Raw genomic sequence first — 22,890 nt, forward strand, 5'->3', positions numbered from 1 at the left:
AAAACATTGAGCCTCGCAATCTTGGACAGTGGCATGCATGGGCACATTAGCAATGCAGAGTCATAACCAACATTCAGCAATCTACTATACGCAAGAAAAGCTTTTAATGATTTGAACCTCGATGAAAGTTGTGTTAACAAGGTACATTTTGTGGTATAGTCAATCAAGCATATGCAAATATTTAGATAGGTTTGGAATCGAACACCCTATGACCAAATGAAAATACTAATTTTGAAGCATTTTTTATATGATAGGAAATGGTATTAAGCATAGTGCACTGGGAAACTGTTTTAACAGCTCGAGTGGACGTCCACCCGTTTATTGCATGTAATCTAAATGGTTATGAAAAAAATTGAAAAAATATGACTAAGATAGATCAATATGTAATATATCAATCCACAAACATGCAAGTTAAAATTTAACTTTTACAAGTTGTAACAAAAATAACAAACAAAACTCAAATTACTATAATACTTCTTGACAAAGTGAAGATAGTTCCTACTTCCTACAACGATGATAGTCCTGTTCATTTTAGCATTGGGTCGTGTTCTAGCTTGCAATAATGCAACTACTAATTGTTAAGGTACCGGTGAATGGGCATTTCTTATCAATGTAGGTTCCTAGAACAAGCACCAAATTAAGGACATGTAAAACTTAATTAAGTTCAATATAAATTTCTACTCCAATACTCACTCTATCCTAAAATATATAACTTTTAGCTATGATTCTAGACAAACACTAGTTCAGATTCATAACTAGAATTTTTCATATTATAGGACGAAGGCAGTACATTATATAGGTAAAAACACATCAAGAAAATTACTAGCAAAACAAGGAAAATAGACAAAATAGTTACTATAACAACAACACAAAAATGAACGAAATCAAATGAGCTTTTAGCTAGATTTGTCAACGATGAAAATAATAGTCACAATTTACAAATGTTGAATGCAAAAGTAAAATCTTCAAAGTTAATATCATGTTTAAAAGAACAACGAGAGCATACATTTAGATGAAACTTTGAGAAAGAAACACGAGCACAAATAGTCCTGAGAACAAACTAGGAAGCTATGTTGCACACAATTATTGGGAGTCTAGGAGGCAACACCACATCAATGGCATGACAACTAAACAAAAGTTTATATAAAAAAAAAACAAGCAGTGAAGAAGGATAGCGCAACTTCAAATGAGAGGCCACACCAATAGACAGTTAAGAGGCATTCAGACTCAAAATGAATACTCCGTCCATTCTATTATACAAGGCATAATTGTTTTTTTTTTCAAAAGTTCCATAATATAGGGCAGCAGATGCAGCAGCACCACTCCGTTATTCTCGTCCATGCACATGCATGCATTGAAGGCAGCTGCATCGGCATCTCTTTGAATCCCGTAATTCTCATCTGCGCATGCATGCAGTAAACGCTATTCGTTAGTTTGCTTTGGTTGTTTTAAAGACCCCTAATTCTGCGGTAATTATAGGAGCTTCCTTGGTTTTTCATCCAAAGAAGTTACGCCTTGTGTAGTCAAATGGAGAGAGTACTAGAACTTCAGATATAGGGTATTAGATATCCTAGGAAGAATTATAGCATATTTTAGTTCATCAGAGAAAAAAAACTCTCAAGTGAGCATCCCCTGTAGCCACTTGATATAGATCACACTTACAACCAACAAAATAACAACATCAAATTTGTTGAAGTCACATACCCTGTATGATGTCTAAGAGGACCACAATTGAAAAGGTATCAAGCCAAAATAACTTATAAATACAAGAAGCGAAGTACTCCCTCCTTCCACAAAAAGTTACACTTAATACTTTATTACCAATACTAAGGAGAAATTAAATCATCTTGCATGTAACAAAGATCAAGAAGTATATGCACACATGCAACCAATCAGTATTAAGATGACTCCTCAAGTTTAGTTCAAACATTTACATTATCTCGCCATTTAAGTTTTGGATGCATAGAGACTGCAAATACGAACAACTTATTTAGAAAAACTAAAATATGAAATATGTCTATATCTTATAGGTAGAGAGAGTACTAAATAAACTGAAGAGGCTATCAAAACTCTTGTGGATAGAAGGAGTACTGAAGAAACCGAAGATTTTATAAAAATGCATTGTTTTCCCGTTTGAAAAGTACACCTAAGATATATAATAAAAAACAAAGGGGACCTCAATGGAAATAATCCAGGAGTTCTTGATATTATGGTATAGTGCTTCCAACATGGCATATAAACCCATACATTCAAGGCAAAATTATAGTAGACTTTTAGGCTTTAGCAAAAACAAGGAAAATAATCCCAGTGCCTTATCCAGGACGTTTGTATTTCCAGTTCTCCACGCTCCAAATGAAAAAGGAACAATTTGTCTTTTGCGTGTATGGTTCCCACTTTCCCAGGCCCACTACAAAACCGGGGCAAGTCCGCGTCTCACGACCAATGGAAACGCCCATTAATGGCAAGCTTAGCCCCCCGCGCTAATCGCCTCCTCCTACTAATTCCTTGCGTCTCGCTTCGGCCACCGCCCACCACCACCTCCTCTCGCCTCTCGCCCCCGCATCGCCGCTTCCTCCCTCCCCCCCTCACGAGACCGTTTTTTTCTTTTTTTTTTTTGTTACCGCCATGGCCGCCGCGCTGACCCGCTCGTCGTCCGTCCGTTCCGCCATCCGACGGCTCGGATCCTCCCGCGCCTTCTCCGCATCCGCCGCGGCGGCCCCGCGCCGCGACGCGAGGGGGGCGGCGGCCGCGGCGGTGGCGGTGGCTGCCGGGTCGGGGCTGGGGATCTGGCTGCTGCCGCCGTCGCCGCGGCCGCTGGCGGACTCCGGGCAGGCGGGGAATGAGGTGGCGGCGTTCGGCGACGTCGCGGAGGAGGAGGAGCGGGAGGAGAAGCGCAGGTTCCTGTTCGGAGGTGAGGGCATTTGATTTTTGTTTTTTTTTTATTGTTCATGCGTGTTGTTTTGGGTTGTAATGCGGGCGATTTTTGGCGCGTTTATGGCGGGGGAGAGCGACTGGGTTTCATTCCCATTGTTTTCGTCGATACTAATTTTGCGTGAAAAGCGAATTTGTCCAGTAGTATTTTGCTACTCGTTTATTCGCCTCTGAAAAATTTTAAATCCGCTATTTTACAAACGGCACGATGATTTTCGTCGCAATGTTTCCTCGAATGTAGACTCGTATCGCAGAAGGGTGTTCTTCAACTACGAGAAGAGGATTCGGACGCGCAGCCCTCCTGAAAAGGTAGCGACCAATGTGCCATATTCAGAGCAATTTTGTGTATCCACAACATGACATGATAATTCTTCTTGGTTTGTGTAGTAATAATTGTGTGGTGTTTTTACTGCAAGATCTTTGAATATTTCGCGTCCATCCGGAACCCAGAGGGTGAAGTTTACATGTTACCCGCCGATTTGATGAGGGCGGTTGTCCCCGTTTTTCCTCCATCTGAATCGAAAATTGTCAGGGAAGGGAGTCTCAGGGGAGAGCGCAACCCTGGCGAGCTACACTGTGCCCCATCTGAATTTTTCATGCTGTTTGACACGAACGGAGATGGGCTCATCTCCTTTGCCGAGTAAGTAGCGACTCACTGATTTGTGTCCTTAGGCGTGGTATCTAATTTCAGAACCAGACAGAATTGTTTGCACCCGGCACAATTATTGTCATGTAGTGATTTACAGAAAATGCACCAGGTTCTATTGGCAAGTAGAACAGTCTGTTTGCTATCCATATTGGGTTTGAATCCTCCCTTAAACACATTATGTGGACCATACATTAAGTTGCCATAAGCATAACATCATCGCAACTAATAATCACCAATGCTTAGATATGAACATTTTGGTTAATGAGTGCCACTGGTATGGTATGACATTAGCGCTATATGCTGCTCTATTGTTTTATTGAATGAAAGCAGAAGTAACTTGATGAATTTGCTGAAACTGCTTGCCATGACAGGTACATCTTTTTTGTGACATTGCTTAGCATTCCTGAATCAAGTTTCAACATAGCTTTCAAGATGTTTGACCTTGACCACAGTGGGTAAGCTATCCTCCAGCTTCTCGACCTGGTTGTAAACTTATAACCAAATACTGTGCTCTTCAGATCTATATGCATCTATTCCTTAATTGTACAAGCACCTTAACCATTTTCATTAAAAAATGTATTTCACTTACAAATTTTAGTTTGAAGTGTACTTCATTAATTTATACTAACTGATGTTTCTTTAATTATGATGGCTGCATGTATATTCTATGATAGCATCCCTACATTCTCTTCTCTTGAATGGACTTGATCATACCGTGTATAGAGCTTACAGATTACCAGTATGCTACTATGCTCCATTGCCAAACCCCCATTCATGATAGAAGGACCTTACAGTCTTACACACGAGACCTGAAGAATAGTCCACCCATACACTAACTATATATGTGCAGCATCATTCTGGTATAATCAGTTTTCCCCTATAGCCTATGCCAAACCTCAACTCTAGGAGTCCTGCAAACAAATTAATGTCATTGGTCACTGGCGAATGTATATCAAATTCTCAGTTAATTACTATCAACATTGCATGCTTGCAAGGTTGCCGGGAGCTAAATAAGAAAGATTTGACAGCCCTAATCTATTCACTTATGCATTTTTCATCTAATTTCTGAACTTTATTATTTGCTGAAGCCTTTAAAGGTACTATAAGTATACTATCTCCTTTTCCCTAGGATTTACACAAGGATAAATTGAATATATTGTTGTTTACATGTGACAATTCATGTGCAGTTAAATTTGTGGTCCAGAAAAGACCTGCTTTTATGAGCATGTTCAATCATCTCACTTGTTAGTTGATGGTAAAGAAGGGTATGGACAATTTGGCAATTTTTTTTAATGCTATTTCTTTACTCTAATCTGGCATTTGAATTTCGCAGGGAAATAGACAAAGAAGAGTTTAAGAAAGTAATGGCACTGATGCGGTCCTATCATAGGCAAGGAGCTGCCCATAGGGATGGTTTACGTTTTGGTCTTAAGGTTGGTCAGTCAGTGGAAAATGGTGGACTGGTTGAGTACTTCTTCGGCAAGGATGGCAATGAACAGTTACGCTATGATAAGTTCTCCAATTTTTTGAAGCAATTGCATGATGAGGTGATTTTTTTAAAAAAATTTCATCCTTTGTTCCAATAACATAATTATGGTTCCGAACTATCTTATTCTGAATGCAACACATGAGAAACTTGAACTGAAAGCTAAATAATTTTTTTTGTACTTTCATCCTTTGTTTCATTAACATCATTATGGTTCCGAACGATCTTATTGTGGATGCAGCATTTCAGAGACTTGAACTAAAAGCTACTTCCTTTCCCAAAATAAGGGATTTTGGGTGGATGTGACACATTGTCTGTCTAGATTCATAGCACTTCGATGTGTCATATGCACCCAAAATCCCTTATATTTTGGGACGGAGGGAGTAAATAATTTTTCCAGACTATCTAATCACATAAGGAAGTAAAGGAGGGTAGGAAATAACACCTCGACAACCCACACGCCACATCCCTAATATAATTATACAAGCACAGCATTTGCTGAATTTCCTTGTTTTTATATTTTGTGATGTGTTGCCACTGAAGAACAACACTATGCAAAGGTCAAAGTCCAATGCCTGTACATTCATTGATTTGTTTTGTCCTAGTGTAATTGGAGAACTGTCATTGTGTTCTTTCTCTAAAGCAGCATTTCAGAATCCATCGAAAACCAAAAGTGGGATCAACAAAGAAACATAAAGTTGAGATTATAAACCCCAGAACTACTATACCACACCCAATGTGTTGTACATTTTATAGAATGCCCCAGTACAACATAGGGGTAAAAAATTTACTTGCTGTGTATTTGTGTAGCGGGTATACGCGTGATTAATCTGTTATTGCCTCTGGTCCGGTTTGTCATCATTGTATATACTTGATATCTCATAATTTTTCATTCAATTATCTGCAGATTGTTCGCTTGGAATTCAGTCACTATGATGTCAAATCATCCAAGACAATATCTGTGAAGGACTTTGCATTATCCATGGTTGCTTCTGCAGATATGAATCACATAAACAAGCTACTTGACAGAGTTGATGATTTTGATGATTATCCTGATCTCAAGGATTTGCGCATTACCTTTGAGGTTTGAAAGTTTGCTATCCAGATATTCCAATTGTAGTACTTGGGTTTAATGTCTCTCTTTATCATCATAATTATTACCTGAACTTCAGGAGTTCAAGGCTTTTGCTGATCTGCGGCGAAAATTAGAACCATTTGCAATGGCAATCTTCAGCTATGGCAAAGTAAACGGTTTGCTGACCAAGCAGGATCTAAAACGTGCAGCAACTCATGTAAGATTCTTCATAATTCCGTTTATTTCCTTTTGACATGAGATGTAGTCTGAATCAGCTAATGTTAATGTAAGTCTTAAGCTATTTTGGACTATCACTGGCTTGTTTCATATTTCCAGCCCTGTGCTAACTGAACAGCTAGGTCCTAGGTCTTGGGAGTAGGACCTTCCCAAGACACCCACATAATTGGCTGCATTTTCTGATTGACTTTACAACATTTTTTTTGTAGGTTTGTGAAGTGGACTTGACTGATAAAGTGGTGGACGTCATTTTCATTGTGTTCGATGCAAACCGGGATGGGAGCCTTAGCGCAGATGAGTTCTTGAGGGCATTGCAAAGACGAGAAAGTGATATTCGCCAGCCAGCTTCTTCAGGTTTAATGGGAGTATTTACCTGTTTGTTGAACTGTACAAAGTGTTCTCTTCAGCAGACTGTGATCTAGTAAGTCTCTTGATAACCCCCAAAGTCGTCCTCTGTTGCCCTTGGTTACGACACTCCTTTTGATTTCATATGCTATACTTGCTAAATATAAAATTTCAGCAGTTCAGCTTGCATAAGGTTCGAGTTTGTGATGTTTCTTTGCCATGCGCAGGTGCTGGGGAGCGAAAACGACCACCCACTGGAGTTCTGCAAACACGATTTTGCTGTAAATAGTCTTGCTTATCAAAGTTGCCGAAACATGTAGCAGCTGCAAATAACATGTTTCGCACTAAGCCCAAGGCTTCGCTGACAGAACTCTACTCCACTAATGTAAAATGAACCTATGACATGGAACCTCGTTAACTGTCTACGCCTTGATTCAGTTATATCCTTAAGCCCATATGCCTATGTTCCAATCCTTACATATCTACGGTTGGATATCAATCTTGTTGGTAATGACTAAATATGCAAAAATGAATCGGTGATAATTGTGATCTCTATTTGGTAGAGAAGCTTTCGGTATGTGTTACACGACTTGCAACAATACACATGATGTTGAGATTAAGGGGCCTAGTGAGTACTAAAGGTCTATTGGGAAAATATAATATTTGTTTTTTTTGGCTTTTTGCAAGACGTTCCTCCCATTTACCAATGGATACCGAAAATTAAAAATTAATGATGATGTCGTCGAGGAAAAACATACGAGGCTGTCTATACATCATTTGACTGAAAACCCTCTAAAAATCTTGTAAATTCTGGACCACCCGATTACTTTGAGATTCGTGCAGAGAAACTAACCTAAAAATCTCCTCCTCTCCCCCTTTCTCCTGACACCGCGGCGTCGCTCGTGCGATCAGTGCCACCACCTCCGCTGCCCGAGCGTGCCGCCGCAGGCGTTAACGGCGCCAGCGAGGTCTCCCCGGCTGACCTCCTCCCCCTCTCCTCTCCTCCCTCCTCTAGCCACTGGCGGCGAGATGCCCCCGTCGCCAACGCCGGCCCACCGCCATCCTCCTTCCCCGCGGCTACGGCGCCGCCGCCGGCGCCTCGCCGCCTACCGCCGGGCCGCCGCCTCCCATGGCCATCCCTCTAAGCCCGGCCACCTCCCCCTTCTTCCCCACCCCACCCCACTCCGGGACCCTAATTCGCCGGCGCCGGAGAAGAAGAGGCCGCTGGAGTTGGAGAAGAAGCACCTGGAGCACGAATCGCGAAGCACATCCGGTGATTCAAAATTTGCAAGATTTGGATATGTATTTTCTGTCGACAGATGCTTAGCAATTCGGAAAACGTATTACGCACATGTTACATGAAGATAAATCGGCATGGACTGATCATCATTCATCAGTAGGGGAGCCTGACGTTGAGCCGCCTGAGCCAGATGGAGTGGAGCACCATGTGGATCATGTCGAACCGGCGGGCCGGGCGGTGGAGCACGAAGTGGCGCTGCGCCTGCAGCACCCGGGCGCGCAGCAGCCGGTACCTCCGCTCCGACACCCGCCGCAGGATGGCCCTCAGCTCCGGTATCCTCGCCACCGGCACGGCCACCGACATCTTGCCCCAGTCCAGCACGTCGCCGAACGGCGGCGGGTAGCCCTCCGAGATGATCACCGGCACGCACCCGGCGAACACGGACTCCACCACCCTCGGGCTGGCCACCTCGAAGCCGCTCGGGCACAGGCAGAACCGCGCGGCGGCCATCTGCGCGTGGTAGTCCTCGCCGGCGGGGAGGTACTCGTGGACGCGCATGTCCCCGTCGCCGTCGCCGTCGGCGGCGGCGCCGCCCTTGTTCCCGATCAGCCAGTGCCGTAGGAGCGATTCGCGGATGTGGCCGTGCCTGCCGCCGGCGAAGAAGGCGAGCGTGGTGCGGTTCTCCGGCGGTAGCCCCGCGGTCGGGCGCCGGAGGACGCCGTCGGCGAGGTTTACCTCCGGCAGCGTCGCGTCCTTCCGCGGCCTGAACCCCTCCGACGTGTTGGCGTTGCACAGCACCCGGATCGCGTTGCCGTACAGCTGCCGGTGCGCGCTGGTCACCATCGGCGCCTGCGCATCACCGGCCAACTTAGTTTCAGTGATATGATCGAGACACAAATTAATTAATTCTTGCAGGAACAAACTTAGAGTGCTTAAATGTTGTCTAAATAATCATATTTTTTTAAAAAAATATTAATAATATAAATTAATGTGAATATATCACTTTACAAACCTGCAAGTTCAAAAATTCGAATTCGTTTTCTATAAGTTCTAACAAAAATAACTGTTCGAATTCGATTTCTATAAGTTCTAACAAAAATAACAAATATAACTGAGAATATATGTTAACATGTTCAATTTAATTTGTTGTTTTTATTATAACTTGTAGAATCGAAATTAACTTTGTATATTTGCAGTGTGATATATCTCATATTATCTATCTTATTATTTTTTTTATATTTTTATAACTATTTAGGTGGTAACGTAAGAATCAAAGGATATCGAGGGATGAATTAAAAATCCATCTCCAAGTGGTCCATACGTACGTACCCAGTCGTGGCAGGAGACGATGACGTGGTCGGCGCCGCGGGAGCGGTTCCAGTAGGGGTAGCGCTCGGCGACGACGCGGACGTAGTCGGCGACGAGGCCACGCAGCGGCGCGAGGTCGCCGGTGGCGTTGAGGCGGTAGACGTAGTGGACGAGGTTGCAGACGCTGATGGGGAGGAGGAAGGCGTGGGCGTCGTCGGGGCGCCGCGCCGCGAAGCGGCTCCGCGGGTCGTCCATCTCGTACATGAACTGCCCCTCGATGGAGTAAATGTCGGTGCCCGGCCCGATGTGCGCCACCGGCGGCTCCCCTTCCCTGTACGTCCAGATCTTGAACCTCCTCTCCATCTCCACGTAGCTCCTAATCGCAAATGCACATCGGTTTTTGCAACAACGGTAGAGGAGTGGATCGATGGATCGACGGTGTACGTACGTACCTGTGGAATGCACGCGCGTTGCGGTAGATGGCGCCGCGCGGCACGTAGTCGTCGTCGCCCGCCGCGGCGACGACCGTGGAGGCTGAGCCGCGGCGGCGGATGCTCTCGTCGGACGGCGGCGTCGCGCGAGCCGCCCGGCGGATGGCCGCCCGGGACCGAGCTAAGCCGGCCTCGATCTTGCCTCGCGTCACCTGCTATACGCACCAAGCCACCGATCAATGCATCGTGATTTTGCAGTGAACATTTTCCATTCGCGTGTCACGTGGCGACGTGCGCGAGTAAATTACCTTCTTGTTGATTGGTCGAGCATGGACACTCGTCGGCGGCGCCTTCTGGGGTTCGTCCGGGACGTGCCGTAGTAGTGAGTGCTCGCTGCGGCGGCCGTCTTGGATGCCGGTGCCGGAGGAAGGAGCGAGCGGCAGCGCGACGCCGGCTGCTACGACGGTGAGGAGTGCCAAGGCAGCGAACGGCACGGCGACGCGGCCGCTCTGCTCCGCCATAGAAATGTTGGCTATGGCTAAGTTAGCTGCTACTGCACTCGTTTGAATTGGCACGCGCATGTGGCCACGTTTTGAACGGTAGGCCGCGATATATTTATACGTGTTGCGTGTGCTTGAGTTGACTGATCCCGTGATCCGCACTGTCAGCTCAGTTCGTTACAATCGCCGGTGCCTCCTGAGTTTACAAACCTTCGAAAATGTGCAGCGACAACGGCAACCTATCGAGATCTGCAGCTGTGCCGCAGCCATTGTGCATTTGTGCCGGACTGGACTGGACTGTACATTTCTGCTTTGGTCATGTTCAGAATCTTAGGACGTGACGGCCTGATGGGCAGCGAAAACCTGCTTACCGTCACTGCTCCTAGCACAGTTGCACCGCCTCCATGCGTTCTACGAGCTGGGAACATATACTGTGCACATTTCGTGCATACCAATTAGCAAATGTCACAGTAAAAAATTAGACACATACTTTTAATAATGTTGTGCATACGTGTAAAATTTTATCTTTAAATTTATTATATTTTAACCATAACAAAAAAGACAATTCTGACAGATTTTTACTCTTAAAACCGTTAAAATTTTCAATTTTTTTATGATTAAAATATAATGAATTTAAATATACTCCCTCCGTTTTTTAATAGATGACGCCGTTGACTTTTTCTCACATGTTTAACCATTCGTCTTATAATTTACGTAATTATAATTTATTTTGTTATGAGTTATTTTATTATTCATAGTACTTTAAGTGTGATTTATATCTTATACATTTGCATAATTTTTTTTAATAAGACGAATGGTTAAACATGTAAGAAAAAGTCAACGGCGTCATCTATTAAAAAATGGAGGTAGTAACACTTTACATATACGTGCAGTACTATTAGGAGTAGATGTCTGTCACGGAAATCTTGTATACATAGGATATGTTCACCTACAAGTTGGAGGTAATCCATACATTGTGCCCCATCGTTCATTCCGTCGCCATTGTTCCCGTATCCAAATGTTGGTCTTTCCCCTGTCAACGGTCTAAGTGCTTCTGAATAGCATAATAGTACGTTGTCCAATTTATTCCTTCAGTTCCACCCTGCATGCTATTAGTCTAATAAACCTGCAGTAAAACAGAGCAAATGAGAGACAGAGAGCCAATGCGGAAGAAAGAAGAAACCCAAGCACAATGACATCACAAACTGCCACAGAAAATGCGGCACTGTACACCACACTACACATAAGCATCCCACAATGGCGAGGAAGCGCAATATTTACAATTTTGTTCCTTCCCGTCACGCCTTGGAGGGTACACGGAGTGAAGGAAATACAAGTAATTTTTTCAGTACTTGAAAACGAAAAGATCCCGTTAAACGGAGCAGGAAGGACCTAGTAAATGCTACCATAGACTTTACTTATTAATCTGGCTTCAATCCAGGCCCTTGCAAAGCTATCTACATGAAGCCATCCAGATGATTATTTACAGGTGATCATGTAGTGTCCAGCTACTCGGGTCGAACGCTTATCAGGTTGGGGAGCACCGTCGCCTGGAGCTTCTTCACCTCACTTGTCGTGACCCTGCAGGAATCAAGCGACAGCGAGCGCAGGTTCTGCAGATCCTTCAGGTGGCGGAGGCCGGCATTGGATACACGAGTGTTGGAGACGTTCAGCGAGACTAAAGCAGTTAAGCCTGCAAACCGGGCAATCATGTCATATTGTCATGTGATAACAGCACAGATAGACAACAATAGAGTGGGCACATAGGGACGTCATATTTGACACGGAGGAATAATACCAGAAATCAGCTCCAGGGTTCTGTCTGTCAGGTTAACGTTCTGAGAAAGATTGAGTTGCTTCAGAGCTTTGAGATCCTTGATATTCTTCACTCCAGCATCAGTAATTAACCCACCGCAGACTTCAAGAGATTCAAGATTCTTAAAAACTGAAATAGCATAGATCATGTTAGCTGATGTGCCACGTGAACATATAGGATTCAGCAGATGATAATCAATCTGATATTTCTGATAATGCTGCTAAAATCATATGCCACTATGCTTATAAGACTCTTATCTATAGATATGTCTACTTGACAGGGTTCAGAGGGAGCAAAATACATTTAGTACCAAGTGTATTGCCTAGTACCAATTTACCAAGGTACAGATCAGACTGATAAATATTGGACGAAAAAAATTGCAAGCTCATTTTGTTGTAGCTAACATTAATAAATCCATTTTGTATTGGCATTGATGTAGCATTGTATAATGTAGTTGACTCTTCGAGGTACACAGGTACAACCAAGTAATCAACATAGATACTTTCTAGATGATTTTAAGCTAGCCGAAGACCAAATTCAGAGAGTCGTCTCAATAAAATGGACGCAATTATGCAATTTAGTATAATAATTCTAAAATTGAAATAGTTTCAGAGTATGCCCTTACATCTGAAGCAGCTTGTGCCGTAGTCCGTTATCCTAGCACCAAAAAGGTCCAGATGAGTCAACCCAGTGAGACCTGCATTACCTCCCAAGGATCAAAACTAATATAAAGTGTCATTGAAATTAGGATTTGCAACTACTCGCTGCATGTTAATAGATCAAGTTACATATGATCTTGCAAAATTACACCAAAACCCCCACGAGATGCAAGGTATCAAACATAAATAAAAAACAAGAAAAAAAAGAAGTATATTATAATCAGTGAGATCCAAAACAAAGTTGCGAAGAAAAAAAAACTGCAGCTAGCAGTTAGCGCCAACCAATACTGATCATTATTATATTAGTGCAATTCGTACAAAAGAAGTATCATGCATTACCAAAGTTGTAGCATATAATACATACTTGTAAGTGCTGCTAAGCCAACATCAGTAATCTGCCGATTGTCAAGATTAACTGACTTCAGTGAATTCAGTGCAGATATCTTCTTCATACCGGTATCAGTAACTAACGTAAACGAGAGATTGATGCTTTCCAAATTCCGAAGGCCTGTAAAAGCTTAATAGCTTTCCAATCAAATGCTTCAAATGCCCGTGCAACGACAACCAAATACAGATAATAACAAAAATAACTGCAGAGGATTTGTGATGTAGCAGGTTGTGCCAGTTAAGCATTATAATCGGATTGAGAAAACTGTACAAAAATCGTTGCACAACTTGACAAGTTTTCTAAGATGATCAGACATAACAAGGATACGATGAGAGCATGTATTAATCATTTCACTTTTCTGAACATTCACTGGTTGCAAACATATTATTCAGTAACTGTTCACATGCTAGATACTACAAATCTACAATACATGCAGTAAAGAGATTAAGAAAATAAAATGATAAAAACAATCACAAGATGCACATAAAACTGTAGCATTAACACATTTATGTTTTGCCACTTGCCGAAAACACTTCATAAAAGTAATCTTGTACATTATTCATGCCAAAGATGCAGAATAAGTCCTATTATCCAGTGTTTTACAACATGAATGACATTGCATGGCACTTAACTGCTAAAAAGGGTTAGAGCTAGAAATATTATTGTTCATAAGTGAAAACAGACCAGATAGATGCTGGAGTCCACTGCTTCCAACTTCGGTGTCAGATAGCTCCAAACTTTTCAAAAGCATAAGGCCTACACATAACATAAGGCATATATAGTCACAGTAAATAGATCACAAATGCACCAACGAGACAATGATAATAATTAATAATCAACAAACCAAGTAATGCTCTTAAACAACTGAATGTACAGTACACAGAAAAGCAGTTATAACAGGTACAGGCCGACATAAATACTATAGACACAAGGAACAAAGTGCGGCTGACAACTGTATCGTACTATTGAAAATCACAAGTAACAAGAAAATTAAACTCTAAGCTATTGGCTTCAACATGTTTTGGGAGCAAAATTGAAAAGGTAAGTTTTTTTTTTTTTGAAAGGTGAAAAGGTAAGAGTGAGCAGATGATTCTAACAAATTATGTAAGAGTATTGAAAAATGAAAATGATTAAAAACTAGCTCACCTTTCAGATGTAATAAGCCTTCATCTCCAACCTTGCATGAGTCCAAGTTTAGAGATTCCAAATTGATCAACTCTAGAAGCAGCAAATGTTACCAGTTAGCTACCCAATAATAGTTGTGTGACTTTAAAGTGATATTTCAGTTTCTATGTACACAACACAATGTACCACAAAATACCATGCTCTATCTTCTTTTTCTCTCCAGTCTATGATAACATTCTTGAGAAATATATATAACATATCAATCAGTATAATGCCTCTTTTATTCCAATAATTTGGCATTGAAAGCTCAAACCACAATCAATTTGCCAATTTCAAAATTGCATGGTTAATATTACGAACTTCTACCAGAAATGTCACTGTTTCATGATAAATATCACCAAGTTCATTTCTCCATCCAAATATATTTTTAAAATCCTTACAGGAAATATTCACTAGTGCCTACTGGCTAACATAATGAAGCCAGATATATTTCTTAAACAACAGAGAAAAAATTGACTGCACCACTTATATTTCCTGCATAAACATCCATATTCTTAAATGTAAATAAAGTTCTAACAAGAACTTAGTCTTACCTTTCAGATGTGCTAAACAATCATCTGTGATATTATTGAACCCCAAGTTTAAAACCTTCAATTTTTTAAGACCTGCAAAGCAGAACTGTTGTAATGAATAGAAGAACAGATATGCAGGGCATAAACTTTTCGAGCTGGTGTAAACCAGGTGGAAACATAATATTAGGTAATTCTGTCAACAATTATTTTCACTAGAGTTCACGTCATCAGTTATTACAACTGCCAGTGTATAACAATGACAAAAGGTTCCATGGATAATTATATCTTGAACATACAAAGCTCACAAAACATCCTTCCAGCTTTTATGCAAACATCGTTCAATGCCCCCATATTTACTACTCACCTGAATTTACTTAAAACATGTATGTTGGCATTATTCCAGTTTGTCAGCAGTTGGCATTACAATTACCTTGAAAGTTTTCACAGCCTTCACCGTATATGCCACACCGACTCAAATTCAACACCACCAGAGAAGCCAATCCTACAAAAGGAAATGACACACAAGGCTGTGTTTTTATGGTGTTCTCTAGATGCAATCAGGTGCTTTGAAAGAGGTGAACACTGCCACCAATTGTAGTATCCCAATACACTATTAAGAAAAGTTGCAAGACCTGATATAGCTTCCAAACAGGCAGCAGTCACTGGACAGCCCTCCAAATTCAACTGTGTTAGCTTGGACAAGCCTAGAGAAAACAAATGACAAATAGAAAACATGAGAAGCTTTAGATAAGGTCAGAGGTAAACAATTAAATGGAGATCATGAGTACACCCATAAAACGCAAAACAGAAGGATGACTCTTTCGTCTTTTGGTTGTTCAACCATTAAAAATGAAAGATCAATGTCCTAATCAAGAATGATTAAAATTATGGGCCTGTTTACCTCTAAGATAAGAAACACCCAGATCAGTGATTCTACAACAAGCCAATTGCAATTCTTTCAAATTTGTGAGATCTGCGCAAAAGAAAGGTGCTTGTCAGCCTGGAAAGGATGAGATAAAGAGTGATATATATTCCTTATAGTTTAAAATAACAATAGCTCAATTTCTATAAAAAGTGGAGCTTAAAAAGCACCTTATACAGTTATACTATGTCAAGCAGGAATATCAAAGGAAATAAATATGGGATCCCAATAAATATATGTGCTGTTGTTACCTGATAAGTATTTGATATCTGAATCTGCAATGTTGTTACAATATCTCATATTGAGTGACTCCAGATTCCTGAGGCCTGTGAAAGGATAAATGCAGCCAATATACCAAACTATCAATTTCTAGGCAGTTGAAGTTGCAACCTGACAGGATTATGACATTCAGGTAGGGAGGGGAGGGGTGAAAGCCAAAAGGACTACAAAAATTCAATTTAGAATTCTACATACCCACAGTAGTAAGCATATAAAATGTGATGTTTAGGAGCTGAGGTACCTTTTAAGTGAACAAGGCCACCATGAATCTTTAGGCATCGTTCGAGATCAAGATTTACCAAATTAACTAAATTAGCGAATGCTTCCATTGCTTCAGCAGTAATACCATCGCTTCTCTTGAAACTGACAGATGTCAGGTTTGAAAGACCTGGATATTTAAAAGGCATGAATATCTAGTTCAACAGGATAGTTAACATGACAAACAGCCAAAACATTCAAGAACTATACAAGGAAGAAACTAATCTATCTAATAAGCGATCAAGTGGGTTAAGTTTCTCAAATAAGGAGTTTAATTATATACTAACAATCTGTTCCAAAACCATCTCTGTTGTAATCATATAATCTTAAGGCACTGCTAAAAGATTTAAGCTCATGCTTAAAGCTCTGCAAGATGACCCAAATTAGTCCTATAAGAGCACGGCTCAGTAAGTAGCATGTTACTGACCTGACAAGATTCCTAGGCCATGCTCTGAGATCATATCACAGTAATTACATGCCAAGCTTTGCATGTTTGGACAATCTCTAAGAAGATATAACCCACTATCAGTTATTTCAGAGCAAGAAATGTCAACTGATAACAATGAATGCCTTTGAGAAGCCACTACTTCCATCCAAGCATCATTCACTCCAGGATACTCCCCCAAATCAATGTCCTGATTGTCAAACGTATGCAGTATTTGTTATCCCACGGAGAAAAACTCAGCCTTATATAGACAATTATCAGATGACCTTCCCAATACAAAAGCTAATTATCAATTACGCATGCTGAGAAAATTCGACTTCCAAATAAAGGAAGTGCAATTAAGAGCCTGCTCTTAAATAAATATATAGTTTGATGAAACTGGTTCCATTTGTTACTTTCTTGCTAAAGTATACCAGCTCTTCTTTTCTTTTTTTTTGGTGAGGAATACCAGCTCATTGTTATTGTAACATCATTCTTTTCTTGAAGTCTTGTAAGTACTCATATGTTACAAGACCAAATTATGTGTCATGCCTGTAAGCATGAACAATCTTACCTGTAGTGCACAATCCCGAAAAGTTTCAAGCAATGTCTCCGTGAGACGGTTCGACGCTACCAATTCATCAAAAATCTGCTGGCTGAGATCCCTCGGCAATACAGAAAAACTAGAATACTTGTTAATATCCTGCAAGTACCAGGACGTTAAACAAAAGGCAAGTGAAAATGGCAGCATCCATTGGCGAAATCAGACACATTAGAGATGGCACCAAAGTACCTCGCAGGCTTTTGCCACACAAAGCTCCATTAGAGATGGGCAACGACCAGGGCCCTTTCCCTGGCCCTTGCGGGAGACATCGGAATTGCTGCGTGGCAGTGTAAGCAGCAGCCATTTCAAGCTGCTGGTCTTTGAGAACCTGGAAGATGTCTGGAAAGAGTCATCCTCGTGCACTAATTGGCTTCTCTTCCTTGAGCAGACAGCACCCATTATAAGTGTGGAAGTATTGAACAAAACAAATCACTTCGTCTATGAACTCCAAAGAATCTCTATGTTCAGACACAATTTTGACCATGAATGCAACTTGTAACCATCTGTGGCCTAGTCAAAATCCTGGGAAATCATCGAATAACTTCCACTCCATTCTGCCACATGAAGATACCATAGTGTTAGACTGCTGGTGGTTTTTTTACAATTAGATGAATGCTCTTAGATAAAGATCAACTTTATTTAAACTATTTTAATCATGCATCGTACTATGTGTTCCCCATTCCCAATGACAAAAAAAAAAATATCATACTAAAATAGAAACACATCGAAACCATACAGGCGTCCGGTTTTTGCGCGATCCTATCAACAGAACAAAATACACTTAAGGATCATCGGTTCCATTCAGAACACGAACACCAGAACCCTCGCTAAGTAAAGCCACAAAAAATAAAATCCTTAAAATCCAACCGAATTAACAGAAAAACCTCACTCAATCGAAACGCAACTGGACCCGAGCGCCGATCAGAACGGCGTTGTACAACCTCACCGCAAGGCCAAATTACCCCCCAGAAAGCTAGCGGATAAAGTTAACCCCCCGAAAAAATCTCCAAAATCGAGTGAAGAAGCAACAGTGCCCAAACTAATCCCGCATCACCCGCACACGCAACAGAAAAAAAAATCCCAAAACAGCTGCGCACGGAATTCTCACCCACACCACCCCCCACCGGAGCTCCGCCACCGAGCCGCCACCGGCCCACCGCCACCAACCCAAACCCCAACTCCCCGCCCGGGCAGTGGCTAGGGTTTAGCTAGCTCCGCGGGGCGGCTTCACTCCCGCAGCTGCGACCGCGACGGAGGAGATTGATGAGAGAGATCAGCCACCTCCTCACCTCGCCACGCCACTCCACCAGCGCTCATAAATATCCCGACGAGTTGTCGCGGATGGAGAGAGAGAGAGAGAGAGAGAGAGAGAGAAAAGCGAAGGGAGGTAATGCGAGTGGGGCGGAAAACTGTTATAGCGCGGTGGGCCGGGGCGAGCTCCACGCGTCCCGCGCCTCGCCGCGCGGGCTGGCCGCTGCCGCGTGGGGGCCACCGGGGGTGGGTCCCACGTGTAGGAGGAGGAGAGCGGGCGGGCGGTGGGTAGGGGAATGGGTCAGTGCAGAAGTGTGTGTGTGTGTGGGGGGGGGGGGGGGGGGGGGGGGTAAGGCCAAGGGGGCACGCAAACGCGAGTGAGCGAAGGGCCGCGATCGTGTGGCCCGCTTGGTATTGGTCTTATTCTTTTTGGCGTACACGTGGGCCCCGTACTGACTATAGTGATGATCGGTACTTCTTTTTTTTTTCAGAAGATCTGTTGGATCGTGTAGCGTCTTATCCGATCACACGTTGTCATATTATGAGATGGAGGGAGTAGTATTTTAGGATCGGATTAAACACAGCCTAATATAATGAATTTAGATAAAAATCTGAATAAGGGAGTCTGTTTAAATTCATTATACTAAATTAATAAATTGATAAGAATATAAGTCATCTAGATTCGTTGTTTATGTGAGGTTGTGGCTAATTTGATTTTAGATTGCTATATTTTGAGAACGAATGAGTAATCAATTATGTTGTGCTATTTATGGTACTGTGTTTGTCATCCTAGTGCAGTATTTCATCCATCCCAAAATGTAGTAATTCATTATTGGATTTGGTATAACATAGTATTACGAATATAATACTTCCTCCCTCCGTTTTTAATAGATAACGCCGTTGACTTTTTCTCATCACACTTAAAGTATTATGAGTGATAAAACAACTCATAACAAAATAAATTATAATTATGTAAATTTTTTGAATAAGACGAACGGTCAAACATGTGAGAAAAAATCAACGGCGTCATCTATTAAAAAACGAAGGGAGTATATCTTCGGTTTAAATTCATAATACAGATTGCGTCTAATTTAATACTAACTATATTATTTTAGAATAGAAAAGGTAGCATTTTATAATAAATAAGGATTTTGTTCATGTAGGTACATGGAAAAAATCCTTTATATTCAGGTAGTGATCATTATCAACTTATCGTTGTCGCTAGCTCGCTCCAGGCGTTTCGATCCTCTGAATTGACGAGAGAGTACGTAATAATATAGCTCACCTGTTGGGAGGAAAGGGGGGAAATGCCATATCAATTTCATATGAATTATGTTCGGATTTTGCCGGAATCAAGTCAAAGGCAGCCTAATCTCAGTCTGACGCAACTTTGGGGGAGTATTTTAGGTGGCTGCACCATCGGAAAATTTCAGGTCAGGACAGCAACGAGTTCTCTAGAGAGTTGCTGACGTGCTTGCTCCCTCTAGGTGTCAACGACCCAAGCGTGCATATATGCTACAAGTAGTATAATACACAGTAGTAGTACCGCACAAATTTTGACAACTTAGACCATTTGCAAAAACTATTTTTACAAATGAACTGCTGCCAAAACTTATTTCAAATCTGATCTTTTTGCTCAACGCCAAATCATGTGGCGCTGAATTTAGACACCTCAACGTCAAATAGCATGGCGCTGAATGTACGTTGGCACACTGACTTAGTCTCTCATCCACCGTGGCACGGCATTCAGTGCCAGCTGACGTAACACTGAGGTGTTTAAGTTCAGCGCCACATGATTTAGTGTTGAGCAAAAGTGTCAGATTTGAAATAAGTTTCGGCAACAGTTCATTCTTAGAAATAGTTTTTGCAAAGGGTCTCAAAATTTGTGGAAGTACCGTGTCGTGGTACTAATAACTCATTACTTTACTGTTTACTCTCCATTGACACAATCTAGTACTACTATTAAACATTTCTCTGATGCTACCTTCACAAATCACACACAGCCAAAAGGAGAGATCCAACGCTCGATCATTTTCTGCAAAGTGTAGAAAGCGATATAATTCCAAGCCCAGATTAGATGAACAAAGTAATGCCCTTTTGTCATCAAAGGTTGCTCTTTAACCAAGCATGTAATGATCTTGTCAAACTTTTTTTTCTCCCAAATTGGACCATCAGTTGCAAGTGACCCTCATTCTCATGGCCGATCCTTTTCCCTGTCTCTCACACATATGCTTTCGCTTCACTGTAGTGCGCGGCGCAAAAGCAAACTTTTGAGATGTTTTTTCCCCTTTGTGCTGCATTTTCGTAGCAATTTTTTCGTGGACGGTGATTAGAGATATGATGAAAAAACAATACTTCCCATTATTTTAAAGTACACGATTTTTAAATATACATTATGTTTGACCATTTATGCCTTATCTAAAATTGTATATTGTCAGTGATATGGACCCGGTGTACCACGTATAGAGGAGAAGGCTGCCCCAAACCCACGTGCCCCCCGGGGGTCGGGCCTAGGGTTGGAGCGGCGACTGCCTACCATGCCAGGGGTCATGCTGCCTCGGGCCCCCGACCCCCTCCACGCTCTGTCTCGCGCGTGTGGCTTGGGTCGGTACTCTTAGTGCCCACCTACAGCATTTATTGAGGCAGCGCTAGTGCGGCACGTCGCATTTAATGCGACGTGTAAGCGCACTAACTGGCCACTTGTGGCCGGAATGACCGATGTGATGACGGTCAGGGAGCCCTGCGCATGCACCTGTTGCTCGAAGGGGACGTGGCCTGCGGCTGTCCCGTCTAATCGCCATTAATGAGGGGATTTTTGCCTTGCATTTGAGCTCGGAACGGTTCTTCTCACACCGGTCCGTATGAGAGATCCCCACCCAACGGTGGGAACGGACGGCCAGAAGTCATCGGTAATTAAGAATGAATGACACAGGCGTCTGCCCGTGACGCTTGGCGTGATGGGATGGGCCCATGCAGCGGTAAGGCGCGTGTGGCTCCACACGTCGGAAGACAAGACAAGCATTAATTGCTTGTAAAGAATGTTTTCCTTACCCTTGAAGCTAGTTCTTGAGCCTTTATGGTAACCCCTTAAGATATAAAAGTAGGTTCATACCCTAATGGAGACGGGAATCCTATAGAAGAAAAGCACTTGTATTCTCCCACCTAAATCAACCACACACATGAGTAGGGTATTACGTTTTCATAGCAGTCCGATCCTATATAAACATCTTACATCTCCATCACTCCCGAGGGGCCCGACCCCCTCTGCCTCTCCCCATCAACTCTGAGACCTTCACCCGTGCCCCTAGACCGAACTAGAAAGGGATCTCCATGGTCTCTAGCTTGAGAAGTTCACCCTCAGACATATATAAATATGAAAAACAGAAATAACGCTTAAAGTATTTTATGTTAAAATAAATACTAAAAATATTTATATAATTTCTAATATAATAAATAGTGAAAAATATCTCTTAAAAATTAAATTGTTTTAAAGTTAATGACATTATGTATTAAAAATGTAAAGAGTGCCGAGTGGAATAAAGATGATGTGTGTGGTGGGGGGGTGGGGGAGGGGGGGGGGGGGGGATATGTAGACGATGCTGGTTGTGGGCCCGGCGGCTATTGTTCTGTAGTACCTGTGACGATGCTTAAAGTCTCGCGTAATCTATCTGACTATAATAGAACGTGTCACTAGCGAAATCATCAGTATCCTAATCGCCCTGTAGCTAAGCCATCGCTCGTGTCCTTTCTTCACCAACCTTCTTTGCTCGAGATCCGGGACACGTCATCGTGATTCAGTTTGAGTAAACCTCTGTTTATTTATTTGTAAAATTTTTGACACGTCTAGGTCAGGCATTTCGATTTGGCACGTCTTGTGAAAACGTGCGACGAGAAGAGACAAGTTACGCATTTTTCATCTCATCCCCCATGGCCACGTTGTGTTCTTTCTTTTCTTCTTTTTTTTCCTTTTTCCGTTTTTCGAGAGGACACTGACGCTGACCCGAGGCTCTCGCCCAAACCTGGGCCGTGATTGGGCCGAAAGATTGCCTTCGATGGCGTGTTGCTAATTAGGCCCAACTACTTGCAAATTAATCGAATATTGGCCTAGCCAGCAGGTGCAAATTTCTCGTTTTTACGACAGTGCAAATATTGGAATTGGATGACAGTTACTAACAAGCCCGTCAACTTTCAATTTATCAAGAAGACAATAACGTGTGTAGCCTTGATTTTTCTTCTCAAGATATTCATGTTAAGACTTTTCTTTCGAAATTTGGATGACCGATTCAGGTTCCAGACCATGTGCATAAACAAAGGAAAGTGTGCACTAATGTGACCATGTGAGCACCATCATAGCACTGAAAGCTAGACACCGGTACAGAAGACATGCGAG

At 42.2% G+C, this 22,890-nt stretch overlaps 3 protein-coding genes across 3 annotated transcripts; 1 reads left to right on the plus strand and 2 right to left on the minus strand.

The window, feature by feature from the left end:
* Window positions 1-2,494: 2,494 nt before the first annotated feature.
* On the plus strand, window positions 2,495-7,331 carry LOC127763925 (calcium uptake protein, mitochondrial-like). The gene is made up of 9 exons (XM_052288732.1): window positions 2,495-2,911; window positions 3,173-3,240; window positions 3,348-3,571; window positions 3,952-4,035; window positions 4,914-5,127; window positions 5,974-6,150; window positions 6,239-6,358; window positions 6,588-6,799; window positions 6,951-7,331. Coding segments are annotated over exons 1-9 (1,386 nt in total). The 5' UTR covers window positions 2,495-2,625; the 3' UTR covers window positions 6,952-7,331.
* Window positions 7,332-8,025: 694 nt separating this feature from the next.
* Window positions 8,026-10,283, minus strand: LOC127764363 (probable glycosyltransferase At5g20260). Its single transcript, XM_052289242.1, has 4 exons — window positions 10,011-10,283; window positions 9,724-9,914; window positions 9,293-9,647; window positions 8,026-8,812 (listed from the first exon to the last, which is right to left on the minus strand). The coding sequence occupies exons 1-4, from the start codon at window positions 10,281-10,283 to the stop codon at window positions 8,117-8,119; spliced, it is 1,515 nt and encodes a 504-aa protein (XP_052145202.1). The 3' UTR covers window positions 8,026-8,116.
* A 1,087-nt stretch (window positions 10,284-11,370) lies between these two features.
* Window positions 11,371-18,613, minus strand: LOC127762933 (uncharacterized). Its single transcript, XM_052287477.1, has 16 exons — window positions 18,358-18,613; window positions 17,439-17,803; window positions 17,220-17,348; window positions 16,649-16,856; window positions 16,205-16,351; window positions 15,936-16,010; window positions 15,664-15,735; window positions 15,395-15,466; window positions 15,193-15,264; window positions 14,784-14,855; window positions 14,212-14,283; window positions 13,750-13,821; window positions 13,042-13,185; window positions 12,644-12,715; window positions 12,001-12,147; window positions 11,371-11,895 (listed from the first exon to the last, which is right to left on the minus strand). The coding sequence occupies exons 2-16, from the start codon at window positions 17,646-17,648 to the stop codon at window positions 11,711-11,713; spliced, it is 1,749 nt and encodes a 582-aa protein (XP_052143437.1). The 5' UTR covers window positions 17,649-17,803; window positions 18,358-18,613; the 3' UTR covers window positions 11,371-11,710.
* Window positions 18,614-22,890: the final 4,277 nt, after the last annotated feature.

This window comes from Oryza glaberrima, chromosome 2, assembly GCF_000147395.1.
Source record: "Oryza glaberrima chromosome 2, OglaRS2, whole genome shotgun sequence".
Lineage (NCBI taxonomy): Eukaryota > Viridiplantae > Streptophyta > Magnoliopsida > Poales > Poaceae > Oryza > Oryza glaberrima.